General features: G+C 39.7%; 1 protein-coding gene across 3 annotated transcripts; it reads left to right on the top strand.

Moving 5' to 3' along the window:
- Nucleotides 1-223: 223 nt before the first annotated feature.
- Nucleotides 224-12,323, top strand: LOC133508669 (plastin-2-like). 3 transcript variants are annotated; one of them, XM_061834951.1, is made up of 16 exons: nucleotides 224-360; nucleotides 1,614-1,682; nucleotides 2,137-2,288; nucleotides 2,460-2,589; nucleotides 4,404-4,536; nucleotides 5,026-5,107; nucleotides 6,271-6,436; nucleotides 7,281-7,420; nucleotides 8,083-8,178; nucleotides 9,324-9,510; nucleotides 10,481-10,559; nucleotides 10,657-10,777; nucleotides 10,859-10,992; nucleotides 11,130-11,253; nucleotides 11,412-11,536; nucleotides 12,045-12,323. In XM_061834951.1, exons 2-16 carry the CDS (start codon nucleotides 1,622-1,624, stop codon nucleotides 12,175-12,177), a joined length of 1,863 nt encoding a protein of 620 aa, XP_061690935.1. In that variant the 5' UTR covers nucleotides 224-360; nucleotides 1,614-1,621; the 3' UTR covers nucleotides 12,178-12,323. The 3 variants fall into 3 exon arrangements, with proteins under 3 accessions (XP_061690935.1, XP_061690936.1, XP_061690937.1); XM_061834952.1 differs by having other exon boundaries at nucleotides 285-360; nucleotides 1,614-1,678; XM_061834953.1 differs by having other exon boundaries at nucleotides 285-360; nucleotides 1,614-1,678; nucleotides 2,137-2,292.
- Nucleotides 12,324-14,501: the final 2,178 nt, after the last annotated feature.

Raw genomic sequence — 14,501 nt, 5'->3', positions numbered from 1 at the left:
ATTTTACTCTGTTTTCTTTGCACCATTCACCACTACAAATGAACTAGCAAAAATCTTCCGACTCAGTTTTAACGAATAATAATAAAAAAATAAAAAATAAAACACTTTAAGTAAACTTTGTCTCTAAACGGAAAGACGTAATCAGATGGTTTTGGTTTTGTTGAGATGACTGCTGCTGATGGGGGACACAAGGCGGGACGGAGGGCGCGGTGAGAATTCGCAGAAGAGGCGGTGCGGATGGGCGGGGCTAGTTCTCGAAAACCCAAGAAAACCGGGACCTTGCCCAAGCCCACACGTTCGGGCCTTTCCTCTCACTGGGGGTTTTCATTGGACTCATTTCAGTCACTTGGCGGACTTCAGGTAAGAGATGAAGTGGCTTTTTTTTCACTCCGTCATGACTCAGTGAATCCTAAAGCAGTTGGGATGTCATGCTTTTCATTTTACAGTCCAGTCTGGGAAGATGCAAAAGCAGTGTGAATGAATTGTATTCTACATTGTTTCCTGGTTATATGTTCAAGTCAACCATTTTCTACATGTTGTACGTCCCACATTATTATCATGAATTTTCATTTTACATATACCGTGTGAAGTAGATGATTTTTTTTTTTCACGGAATCACCCTGATGAACTGCATCGTCATTGCCATTATGTGTGTGTGTTATGCACACATCGTGCGTGTTGGAGAAATTGTTGTGAACCTCCGTGATACCCGAATAAATTCTTTGTGACGTTTGAACAACGTGGGGTAAAAAACAAAAATCACGATAGCAATGTAAATATGAAATTAAAAATCACCATATCAATGAAAATATTAAAATAATCATGTCATTGAATGGGCTAGAGTGCTATGCATTTTAAAAATAAAAACCTCAAACGACAAGGGTAAAAAAAGGGGGGACGTTTTTCCTGATGCAGTGCCATCTGGTGGAGGTAAAAACGGAAACGGTTTTGTAGTCATCACGTCACAACCCGATAATGACATTTTATTACCATATACAGGTTATGAAATATTTAGTCTTACAAATACATTAATGCTCACAGAGGTAACTGTAACCACATTATGTTATTTTGAATGGAATACGTTATAATACGTTATAATGTTTGATATGCCTATTTTGAATGTTTATTGGGCAGCTTATGGCTGGATAGTTTAGAGCTCTTATTAGTTCTTTAAAGTATTTGGATGGATGGAAAGAAGGAAAGACAGACGACATGGTGGATAGCCTGAGTAGTTGGCACACCGACTTCACAATTCTTAGGATGTGGTTTGAACCTCGGCTCTGGCCTTCCTGCGACAAATGTGCACTTTTCCCCTTGCTTGTGTGGGTTTTCTCCAGGTACTACCCTTTTCTCCCGGATTCCCAAAACAAGCATGTTTAGGTCAGAAAACAAAATTACATATATGTGTGATGGTTGTTTCAAGTCAGCTGAGCCTGGGATTGAGCTCAACCTACTGTAATTGGCACAAGTGGTGCAGGCGATGTGGATTTCCAACTATTTTCCATTCCCTATCACATATGAAACACCAGGGGTCATGCTTACACCTATGTACTTTGTGCATACTTTGTACTTTAATGTAACTTGTCCTTGCTTTCCCATGGCCTCTTTGTTAGGTGTCACAATGTCGCAGCAGATAAGCGCTGAGGAAATGGAGGAGATCAAAGAGGGCTTTGAGAAAGTAGGTGAGTAAATAAATTTTTTATTTAAAAAAAAAAAAAAGGTTTCCCACATTATTCCCTCTCAATTATTCTGAAATTTGGATGAGAGAGCCCTAAAAGAAACATTTGCTGTTTTCCAGACAGCTTCCAGGTAACTGCTAATTGTTTTTTCCTACAATGGCTTTCCTCTTGCTACTCTTAAAAACAACGATTTGAGATAAGTGCGGATGATAACAAAGTATGTAAATGGACAAATAGATAAGTCAGGTATGGTATATTGCACGGTGTGTCGCCAAAATGTAAAAGTTGATTCTGAAGGGATAGTGGATCAGAGAAGAAGCCACAGATGAAAAAAAAATAAAAATTCTGAGTCAAGGCAAATCATCCAAAAAACAAAGTCAAGAAAAAACCCAGGAATACGTGCTTTTTCACTCGCGTTTTCCTCTTCTCACTTTGGAACTTCATCCAATCTTTGTAGACGTGGATGGCAACGGATACATCTGCGCCTCAGAACTTGGAGATCTCTTCCGGGAGGTCGGTTGTCCTCTACCTGGTTACCAGATCCGTGAACTCATCCAGAAACTTGACCGGAACAAAGACAGCCGCATAAATCTTGAAGAGTTCGCCACTGTAGGTAACACTAACTAACCCAAGAAACCAACTAAATAACATGCAGAATCTTATTATGCTCTCAAGCTGACTTCCAAATATCCAATTGAGCGTCAAAGAACATCATTTTATAAAAAAAGGCTTCAAAGAGAACTTTTGGTTTGAAATCTGTGTTTTTGTGGACTCGCTCAGATTTTTAAGGACATGAAGGACGACCGCATGGCCAAAGGGTTTCGAAAAGCTCTCAACAAGAAGGAAGGCATTGTTGCCATCGGGGGCACCAGTGAAATCTCCAGTGAAGGAACGCAACATTCAATCTCTGGTAAGAATGGGCAAAATAAAAAAGACATTTTTGACAACGATCAATTATAAACTATTCGCAATCATTCAACAATTGGAAGCTTTTCTTCCATTTTAGAAAACATGACAGTACAACTATGCAAAATAATTTTGGGGGGAATGATTAACACCACAATGTTGTTCATTATACTACCAAGAATAAGTAGCAGGAATGCCAGTTATTCTGTCACCTCAGAATAGTGTAAGATTATAATGCAGAGTCGGTGCATATTTTTCCCCAGTCTTGCAGCGACGTGTCCAAAATGATGTATAGCAGAGTCAAAAGACTGTCATCATACAACCTCAATTAGCTGTGTCAGCATTTTTTAAAGTAACATTTAAATATTCATAATCATTGAAGTCACTCCAATTGGATGAACGTGCTCACCCTTAGCCTTTATGTCACACGTGATTGGCTAAGAACATGCAGACTGCTATGGGTGACTGTGGATCAGTAGGTAAAGTTGGTCGGCCAGTGACCAAAGGGTAGCTCCTTCGAATCCTGGCTCCTATTGTCCGTGTGTCCTTAGGCAAGACAGTAAACCCTAATTTGCTCCCAGTTGCCCATTGGTGTATGAATGTGGGTGAATGTGAGGCTTTACGCACTGTGATTGTCTAGATAAAGCGCTGGCTATCTAAGTACAGTCCTTTTACCATCGCATTGTCATTTAAACCCAGACCAACCCTTACTCTGCTGATTTCTTCCAAGCAGAATTTGACTAAAAAGCCACTAGGTGGCGGCAGTGAGCTATACAACATCAGGCCACTGTTAGTGCACAAAGTAACTTCGCCATGAGTTTTCAGGTACAGTGGCTATGAAAAACTCTACACACCAATGTTTAAATGGGAGTTTTTCAGGTTTTTTTTGTGATAGAAAATGGTACAAAAAATGCTCCTACATGCGTTTGAGAGATTTCAAGTGTTTTTTTTTTTTCCTTCATAAGATTAGGATTATCACCATACCTCATAACCCAGACCTATGATAAAGACGGAACATTGTTGTCATATGTAGTTGTTCAGTACGATTAGAAAACCCTGCAGAACCTTCAATGTTGCTACTGGCCTCTTGGTCTTCCCTGATCAGTTTTCTTCTATTTTCAACAGTTTTGTTAGGACCTACAGTTCTTCGAGTCCCATTTTTTACACCTGAGAATGGCTGTCTTTATTTAATTTCATGCTACAATTTATCCCTTGAAAATTACTTTGCACCCTTCTCCCTCCCTCACTCCTATTTAACGTGTATTTGAATGTGATTGGTTGGTTTATTCTGAACTCAGCAAAATTCCCTTTTACAAGAGGGTGGGTCCAATTGTGCAGCCTCATTACCTAGTTTATTTTTACTTAAGTTGTTCGGGTTGTACATCACATTAATGGTTGAAAAAGTTTACAGATTACCTCTCTTGATCTCCTTTTATTTATATCACATCAAGTCTGGCATTTGAAGTGGAGTGTGTCCACTATATCTGTTGTGATTTGTCCTTGGATTTTCTGTGGTGTTTGTGTGTGTGTTGGGCGGTATTTTGCTAAATGTGCTTTTTCTAACCATCGGTCCTAATAAACTTAAGTGCATAGGTGATATATATGCTTTGCATTGAATTAAAAATTGAAATTACAAGCAAGGTTTGCATACAGTCCGCTGACTTGGTGATGTAATACAAACATCGTACAACTGAAGCAGAAGGAGTTGATAAAGCCGAAAATGCCAGCCAGGGGTGTTAAAATCATTTTCAGTGGTGTGAGGATGCTAAGTCAAAGTACCACTGGATTTCAATTTTTGATGGCTAAATTGTCTTCCAGAACAGGAGCGCTTTGCCTTTGCAAACTACATCAACTCTACTTTGGAGAAGGATCCAGACTGCAAACATGTGCTCCCCATTAACCCGGACACCGGCGCTCTATTCAAAGCGCTGGCAGATGGCATTGTACTTTGGTAAGCCTTTAATGGACGTTTATCTGTAATAGCACATTTATGCATTATGCCAATAGTTATCACATGAATATTTCATGACCAAAGTGGTGATGAGAAAATGTCTTGTAATTCCCATCACCACAAAAGTTTAAGGAGACTCCAATGTTTCATGTTTAGATGCATTTGTTGGTGGTGAACTGCTGAACTCAAAATATCGATGAAGATTTGGATAAAAAAAAATTCATGTGGGCTTTGTGGTTTGACACAAGAACAATTCAATTCACTTTCCTCTACGACGTGTTACGAATGTATGATTTAATAGTTGGATATATTTTTATGTGCCCTGACAGCTATTGCTCCCAGCGGTCTTTACATCTATGGAGGTGTTTTTCTATGTACAAGCTTAGCATCATTCTATTATTGTATGAACTAATGACGCGACTCAGTCACACTGAGCCCTGAAAATGATATGGTTTATCAAATTGCATCTCTGAATTATTATTTGTGCAGCAAACTCATCAACCAATCTGTTCCTGAGACCATTGATGAACGAACAATCAATACAAAGAAACTGACCGCATTCACTACACAGGTGGGTGCTGCTTTTGGATTGTTTATAAAGCATTAGACGCAGAATTGCCGTTGTGTTGATAACCAAGTGGTTTAATACTGCAGCAAATCTATCATGAAAGTGAGAAAGCAGCGATAGTAAACCTCCTGAGCAGGTTGTAGGGATGCAAAACATCAGAATCATCTTTATTTGCCCAGCATGTCAAAAACACACAAGGAATTTGTCTCCGGTAGTTGGAGACGTTCTAGGACGACAACGACAGAAAAACTTTTGAAACATAAAAACACAAAAAAACCCACAGTATGGAGAGTCACTGAGCAGTGAAAGGTTACCAGTAATGGAGTAATGCAGATTCAAATTGTGCAAATCATGCAATTTAGGGCAGTTTGAAATGACTAACAGAAATAACCTGGTACCTGACAATAATTGCTGTGAGAATGAATAATTGTGTGATAATATAGCACATTGTCCATCTATCCATTATTGAAGCTGCTTATCCCTACGAGGGTTGCAGGAGTGGTGGAGCCTATCCCAACTATCTTTGGGCAGGAGGCGGGATACACCCCGAACTGGTTGCCAGCCAATCGCAGGGAACATGGAGACAATCATTCACACTCACAATCACACCTAAGAGCAATTTTCAGTTTCCAATTAATGCATTTTTGGGGTATTTGGGAGGAAACCATAGTGCCTGGAGTAAAGCCACCAAGGCACGGGGAGAACATGCAAATTCCATACAGGTGGTGCCCAGCTTTGAATCCCGGTCCACAGAACTGAGGCCTGACACACTAACCAGTCATTCCACCATGCCGTGCACATTCTCAATTGTGCAAATACTCCAGAGTGTGTGCAGTGGCGAGACTACTACAGTGAGTGCGCAAATAAAGTATAATTGTCCTGATCACTGTGTTGACAACAAAGGAACAACATTTACACTCACATTCATCACATTCAGAAAATAGAGTTTGGACTGTGAGTAAATCTGCATCTCTTGGAAATGTGTTATATGAATCTTCAACACTAACACTTACTAGATTAATAGTGATATATGGTATTACTGTATATACTGTATTCTTAAAAGTACAATTCTGCAAAAATTATGACTGATCATTTTTGTTGTGGATTTTAAAATATTTCTTCACTTTCTTGGAGTATTTGGCCTCAATTCTGTTCCTCACTTACAGGAGAACCTGAATTTGGCTCTGAACTCAGCCTCAGCTATTGGTTGCCAAGTTGTCAATATTGGCGCTCAAGATCTGAAGGAGGGAAAACCTCATCTCGTCCTTGGACTCCTCTGGCAAATCATAAAGATTGGACTTTTTGCAGATATCGAGCTGAGCCGTAATGAAGGTACTGACAGAAAGCCATAGTGTTACACAACACAATAATCTCAGCCTTAGATGTACAGTGGTACCTTGACATACAAGTAACTTTACATACGAGTTTTCCGAGATACGACTCGCGGCCGGGACAATTTTTTGCTCGTCTTGTGAGCCAGGATTTGACATACGAATGATTCCTAGTAGATGGCGCCGCATTGGTTAAGATGCTGAAACGCAGTTTCCACTCAGGTTTTTGAGCTTCACCTAGTCTTTTCATGTGTGTACCTCGGCTCGGTAGCATCTCTGTGCAGTTGTGCTTGCATTTTATTATTTTGCATTTAGTATGAGTGAATTTTCACCCATTTTCAAACATGCGGCCCAGGAAAGCAAGTGCTAAGGAAAGCGGTGAGAAGAAGAAGGTGTTGATGGAATTAAAACGTGAAATACATTGGTACATCTACTTATGAAAATCTCTAGTATAAAGAAAAATTCAGGATATGAAAGGAAAAAATAGGCGTTGGATTCGCGACACCCAAGTTCCTTTCTTTCTATTCTTGTTTGTTTTTATACAGTATTTGTTATTTAAAAATACACATTTCATATTTAAAGACACATCAAAAATGAAAAAAAAATGGGGTGGCATTTTGGGGCCTGGAACGGATTAATGGCATTTGCATTAATTTCAATGGGTAAATTCGCTTTGAGATAACAGCAACTTGAGGTAAGAGCTCAGTTATAGGACAAATTAAAGTCCTATGTCAAGTTACCACTGTATTCCAAAGTAGGACTGAAATTCCAACTAACCCAAGACCTAAAGATAGATGACATTTTTAGTCTTATTTATCCTGTCATTCTCCTTAATCTATGTACAGCAATTGCGGCACTGCTGGTGGAAGGGGAGAGTTTGGAGGAGTTGATGAAACTCAGCCCAGAGGAGTTGTTGCTGCGCTGGGCTAATTTCCACCTAAAGAAAGTTGGCATGACGCTGACAAACTTCTCAGGGGATATTAAGGTTAGATAATATGACTGGAATGCAAGATTTGGCACTGCAGTTGTTTAATGGTTGTACATATATTCCTAGCGTTGCATTCAAGGTGCAATGGCACTCATTAGACCACACACATATTTGTGTCATCAAGAGTCATATATAAATCATACAACACATACTTAGAATAATAGCATTGCATGTATACTGTAGGTTGGTTTCGGAGTGCAGACCCAGCTTTTACATGTTCAATAGGGTTGAGGTCAGGGCTTTGAAAGGCCATTCCAGAAGCTTAATATTCGCCTGCTTTATCCACTCCAAAACGACGTTGAAGTGCTTTGAACATCTAATTGTGTTTAAGATGTTTTTATGGCAAATTTGAAGAATTCAGGGCCACTCTGTCCTCTCCAAAATGCCATCTAATTTTTCCCCAGTGCACCAGTACCATTGACAATGTTCTTAAGTTTGAAAACCCCTACTCTAGAATATTGTTTTACTCCTTGCCATTGGGGTCATAAAATTCGAAGTTTGAAAACCCCTACTCTAGAATATTGTTTTACTCCTTGCCATTGGGGTCATAAAATTCGTGTCACCTTCTGTTGTGGTCAGAAAATATAAAGAACTTTAGTGTATAACAAAAAGTCACATTTTCTTTGTATGTGTGCTGGTGTCTCTCTCACTGTGTACAGGACTCCAAGGCGTATTTCCACCTACTAGAGCAGATCGCACCAGACGGCAGCAAGGAGGGCGTTGATCGAGTTGACATTGATATGGCTGGACTTTATGTGAGACATCAAAGCAAAAGTTATATAGAAAACCTTTTTATAAGTGCCATTGTGGTCCAATATTTTAAATTAATTCATTAGCATAGATATATCAAGTAGTAGAGTCACTGATGGTGTAGTGGTACACTCGGCTAACTTTGGTCCAAGCAGCATGGGTTTAGTTCCCACAGATTAACGTTGTCGCCATGTGACTGACAAGGGACCAGTTCAGGGTGTAGTCTACCTTTAGCTCAAAGTTGGCTGAGATAGGGTCCAGCAGTCCTGTGACTCTTGTGAGATAAGTGGCTTGGAAAATGGATGGATTGATATTAAATGGTAGTATTGTTACTGTCACTGAATAATTTTATGATAAATGAATGTTAGATGCTGGATTCAACCAAAGACCATTTTTGTAGTAGTAGTCTGAACCCATAATATATGCATTCATAGAGGCACCTGCACACATAGCCACCAGGTGGTGCTCAGGCACCTGTCCTTTTCCACTTGATGAAAAAACTGAAAACATGCCCAATTTGCTGCAGCCCTTTTTTCCACTTATCAATATCCATCCTTCCATTATCCAAGCCGCTGATCCTCACGGCAGACTACACCCTAAACTGATCGCCAGTCAGTCGCAGGGCAGATATCAACACCATCACTTGAGTGGGAATCAAGCCCACATTGCCCGCACCAAAGTTCCGCGTGTGTACCACTACCCCATCAATGACTCCACATTTATCAATATTTTTGGGGAAAACAACATATATATCCTCTTTGTCATCAGTTTTAACCAAAGTGTTTTGAAATCTGACGGGGTTTTTATTTAAGTCTTTGGGAGAATTGTACAAATGCTTGCTTTGCCCCACAGCCCCCCTTCTTGTCTTTGCTACATTGGTGTGCTTAGTTTTTATATCATTATAGCTTCCCTGTGCCTCCTCTGTTAATCACTGTATAATGATTGTGTTGTAGGTTAAATACATACAACTGTTTTTTTTCTTTATTGGATGAATAATTATGCCGATGAGTTACCTTTTCATGGCTTTTTTTTTTTGCTTGAGCATATACCAAAAATATCTGTGCATGTGCCTGCATTAATAGATTTCTAATGAATTATTATCACAGAAGGATTCTCTCCATCTTTACAAGCTTTGTATGTTTGTGTCCAGGAGAAAGATCTAGCGAAGAGAGCAGAGCGTATGCTCGAGCAAGCCGACCTGCTTGGGTGTCGGCAGTTCGTGACGGCCACTGACGTTGTATCTGGGAATGCAAAGCTCAACATGGCCTTTGTGGCCACGCTCTTCAACAAACACCCGGCTCTGACTAAACCAGAGAACCAAGACTGGAATCTTGAGAGTAAGACTCGTTCAATACCACTGCTTCATACTTCATACTAACACAATGCATTTGAGGATAAAGTTTGAAATTCAAAATGGCTCCAGTTTCAGACGGTACTCCCTCGCTCCATCACAGTTCGACTATTGCGGATTCAGTGCATTGCAGATTTATTTTCATTTTGGTAGGAATTTGAGCTATGCAATAAAAAACACAAAAACAAACCTAACACTACTACAAGGAATAAAATTCACATAGTGTGCAGTTAGACTGTATGTTTAAGAGTTTGAAAGAATGTTTAAAAGTAGATGAAGTATTTATAAGAGTATGGTAGATTTTAATAAGAGCATGGCAAAGATGAATAACAGTCTTGGGAGGGTAATATAACCTAAAAATATGTGGTTCTACTATGCTTATTTGGTGGCCCAGAACCTAACCTGCTGTAATTATTCATTCACTTCATGTGTTTGTGAGGCAAAATCACACCTACTGTTGCACATTTACATTCAGGTTTATATTACATTCTCAAACACTCTGTGGTTCCTTGTCATAAAAGGCATAATCATCAATTAAGAAGTCGACTGTGTGACATTGATTGTTTTATGTATTTTTTTATATCAATGTGCAGTTGATTGAGTCATTACTAGTTTGTGGTCAGAAGAATCAGCTATGGCCCGTGTACATCCATGCAGAGCTCCAAAACTCTGTGCAGCATCATTCTGCTCGGTACAACATTTGCATCAAAATAAGAGTTTGAACATACACCATGAGATTCTCTCAACATTTTTCCATTCTTGCCAGTGAATGGAGAAAGATACTCAAGTAGTGCTCATTTCTTCATCCATGTCCATTAAAGGAATACACAACGTATTCTTATCCCCCTGTGAAAATGAGCCCGTTAGGCTCCATTGGCAACCTCAAAACATATCTTGCTACCACCGTGAAGTAAGAACCAGTCCTATCTTTTTCCCTTTACCTTTGTACTTCCAAGGTGAGACCAGAGAGGAGAGAACGTTCAGGAACTGGATGAACTCTCTGGGAGTCAGTCCACGTGTTCACCACATCTACGGGTCAGTTTCTCAACTTGTGAAATGACTTCCTGATGGCTCTCTTTTGCTATACAGATACAGGGACACCTAACTTACGTGTGTCTGGTGGTTTTTACAGTGATTTGCAGGATGCCATGGCTATTCTTCAACTTTATGAAAAAAGTAAGGTGCCAGTGGACTGGGACAACAGAGTCAACTTGCCGCCATTCAAGGCTGTGGGGGGAGGTCATTTGAAAAAGGTCAACATAAATACAGGGGGCGAGCCCTATGTTTCCATACACTGAAAAAATAAAACATTTGTGTGTGTTTGTCTGAGGCAGATAGAAAACTGTAACTACGCAGTGGAGCTAGGAAAGAAAGAAGCTGGTTTCTCCCTTGTGGGAATTGCAGGACAGGACCTCTATGATGGAAATTCAACTCTCACCCTTGCGCTGGTGTGGCAGCTGATGAGAAGGTGATTTATAATTCAACTTACGGACACCCCTGTGAGGAAGAGTGGATGTACTGGAAACAGAATTTTCCCAACTGATTCTGATCATAGCCACACATTTTATGGACTGATAAATGAGTCCCTTTTTGTTCCTGATTTAGGTACACGTTGAATGTTCTCGAAGACCTCGGAGATGGAGAAGTGGTAGGAGAGGATTTGATAATCACATGGGTGAATAAGACTTTGTCTGACGCTGGCAAGACATCTTCTATCAAAAGCTTCAAGGTAGCTGGATTCGGTGAAAGGTTGACCTTGAGTTACCAAAATGTTTGTAGATTTGTTCTTGGACTAGAAAAACAAAAAGTTGTTGGACAACTCACAATTGTTCACATATGCCGTGCGTTGCTCATACTTTGGGATTTTGGATTTGGTTTGGTGTCTAGGACAAGTCGCTCAATACTAGTCTTCCGGTTTTGGACCTAATTGAGGCCATCCAGCCGGGCAGTGTGAACTTCGAGCTGGTTCAAAAAGAAAATCTGACAGATGAAGACAAACTCAAGAATTCCAAGTAAAATCCCATCTTTTCTCTAACATTTGTAACTGTCATACATATAAATAAAGTAGCGGATGTATATTAACATTGAAAAGATAAAATACAGATGATATTACCTAGCTTTTAAATTACAGCCATACCGTATACGTTTACCAATTGTTGATTTTGGGAGAGCCTTTTCCCTTGCTGATATGTGAATAATTCATGAAAATGCATTATGCATGCATGTATGCGTTAAAAGCAATGGCTGGATCACATTTTAAAATGAGTTGTCTTTTTTTTTTTTTTACATACAGTACAGGACCGTTTTTCCCCCACAAGATCACGAATGCTGTGCTAGCACAAAGACCAACTTAATATAATTTAAAACGCCAGTTTTCAATCATTAAGCATAAAATGGCATTTGTTGTGCAAAGACAAAACAAATGACCAAAACAAAATTTCGGAGTGACACCTTTGATTTTTTTTGTGATAATAGAAAATTATATGCATCTTTTTTAATTGTGAACCTAATCTCCACCAGGTATGCCATCTCCATGGCCAGGAAGATCGGCGCCAAGGTTTATGCCCTGCCAGAGGACTTGGTAGAGGTTAACCCTAAAATGGTGATGACCATCTTCGCCTGCCTGATGGGAAGAGGCATGAAGAGGGCATAAAGGACGGATGGATGCTGATATCTGCGTCTACCGACTGACTGTCCTTGCTATTTGGACTGCTGTTTTCGTTCTGTGCAAGCCAAATGAGCACATGGTGTCAATCTATCAGCTTCAGGGTTTCTTCACGTATAAATATTTTATTGGGACGCAACATAGTGGCTGAGTTGTAATCAGGGTCATGACACCAATGCTGCGGTCATGTTGCAAACAGTTCTGTCCACTGCATGCTGGGGAATGCTGTGTGAATAGAAATGAATCAAAGGCCTTGTTTTCATGCCTGCTATTGTGTACATGGGAATCATTTAAGGACGCTATATGGAAGATATTTTATAGATAACCAAGATAGGCCATGTTTTAATAAAAATAATATAAAACAGTCCTTTAAACTGTCACAATGTAATTACAGTAATGCCGACATAAATGTTAAAAGTTTCTAATAAAACTATATTTCAGCATTCGGGTGATTGGGGAAACTTGTTGGACGTGTGTTCTTGGAACACAAGTCAAAACGTCTGCCAACTGTCTTTAGTTATTCACCTAATCCATCCATTTTCTTTTGTTGCTTATCCTCACGAGGGTCGCAGGGAGTGCTGTAGCCAATCCCAGCTGTTAACGGGCAGGAGGCGGGGTACACCCTGAATGGTTCGCCAGCCGATTGCAGGGCACATGGAGACAATAATCACACCTACGGGAAATTCAGTGTGTCCAATGTTGCATGATTTTGGGATGTGGGAGGAATGGAGTGCCCGGAGGAAAAAAAAAAAACAGGCAGGCACAGGGAGAACATGCAAACTCCATACAGGCGGTGCTGGGCTCTAACCGGGGTCCTCAGAAATGTGAGACCAACGCTTTACCAGCTGATCTAGCATGCTGCCTTATTCACCTCAAAAGAACTTAAAATTCCAAACTCATTCTTTTAGCATAAATTCCACTTTTCCAAACAAAAGTTAAAACACAAGCACAATTACATTTCACATGAGAAATGGTAAAAAAAAAAAAAAATGGAACATCCCGATTCACAAACATCTCGCCTCACAGTACTGTATAGACACTGTACAGTTGTATCTCAAGAAATAATACAGTATTGTGGAGCTGTTCATTTATTTTACTCATTCAAAAGTGCACTGATTCCATCAATTTTCCAAGCCACTTATCCTCACAAGGGCCATGGGAGTTCTGGAGCCTAACCCCGCTAACTCCAGGCAAAAGCCAGACTACACCCTGAATTGGTCACCAGCCAGTCGCAGGGCACATTAACATCATCAATGACTGGGAATCAATCCCACGCTGCTTGCACTAAAGTCAGGCGTGTGTACCACTACACACAGGCGCCTGAAACACATTCTTGTCGTGGGCCACATTGTGGTTACTGGTTTTCACTTAGAGGGCTATTATGACTGTGAAACCCTAAAAATCTTTCACCGCCTCATATTTACACACAAACTTATGAAAATAGATTTGGAATCAGAAGTCAAAGGTAATGGGTTTTTCAACTATTCATTTTTGGTAACACAAAAATGGTTATAATATCGCAACATCATTTATGATAAGAAAAGTTAAAATTTTGGTACAGATTTTCAGAAGAATCATGAAAGTTGACATGGCTGATTTGCCTTTGCGGGCCACATAAAATCATATCATGAGTTGGATCTGGCTCCCGGGCCTTGAGTTTGACACCTGCGCACTACGTCATCAGTGATTCACTGATTCCTTTTTATAGATGTATACAGTTAAAACACACAAATCTGTCAGAGTCCAAGAACCAATTACTGTTTTTAAATGTTATCGAGATAGTGACTTTGGGATTTTAACTTGGCTGTAACTCACATTATCACAGTCAGGATACAGGGTCCAGATCCGGTCTGCTATGCCATTTTATGAAGTTCCTGTAAACAAATCATATGTGTTTATGCCCTTTTCAACCCAAATTGCAAAATGACTTCACTTTTAATACTGTCGAGAAATTGGCAAGCATTTTGAAATATAATTGTTAGTGACGTTAAGAGGTGCATGCGTTTGGTGCTTTGGACTTTTTTTTTCAACTGCTGAAAACTCGGACAATGTAATGATTGGATATTTAATGATGAGATTACGGTACAGTATACATTTGTAAGGTTCAACACTCAATGGCCCTCCGAGGGAAACCATAATACAGTGTGCCCTATGAAAGAGTGAGTGACACCACTTGCAAGTAATCAAAATTCTGTTTAAAAAAAATCATGGGTTATTAGTTTTCACTTAAAAAAAAATAAATGATTGAAAAAAATGACGACACAATTTTCGACAGTACAGTAGCGATGCACATATATTTGCAACCATCGTTT

Source organism: Syngnathoides biaculeatus, chromosome 11 (genome assembly GCF_019802595.1).
Source record: "Syngnathoides biaculeatus isolate LvHL_M chromosome 11, ASM1980259v1, whole genome shotgun sequence".
Lineage (NCBI taxonomy): Eukaryota > Metazoa > Chordata > Actinopteri > Syngnathiformes > Syngnathidae > Syngnathoides > Syngnathoides biaculeatus.
This window is presented reverse-complemented; position numbering and strand designations above follow the sequence as displayed.

Coding starts and splice junctions, on each gene's coding strand:
- LOC133508669 (XM_061834951.1), top strand. CDS start 1,622: ATGTCGCAGCAGATAAGCGCTGAGGAAATGGAGGAGATCAAAGAGGGC. Junction 10,560..10,656: donor CGTGTTCACCACATCTACGG/GTCAGTTTCTCA, acceptor TGGTTTTTACAG/TGATTTGCAGGATGCCATGG. Junction 10,778..10,858: donor GGGGAGGTCATTTGAAAAAG/GTCAACATAAAT, acceptor TGTCTGAGGCAG/ATAGAAAACTGTAACTACGC.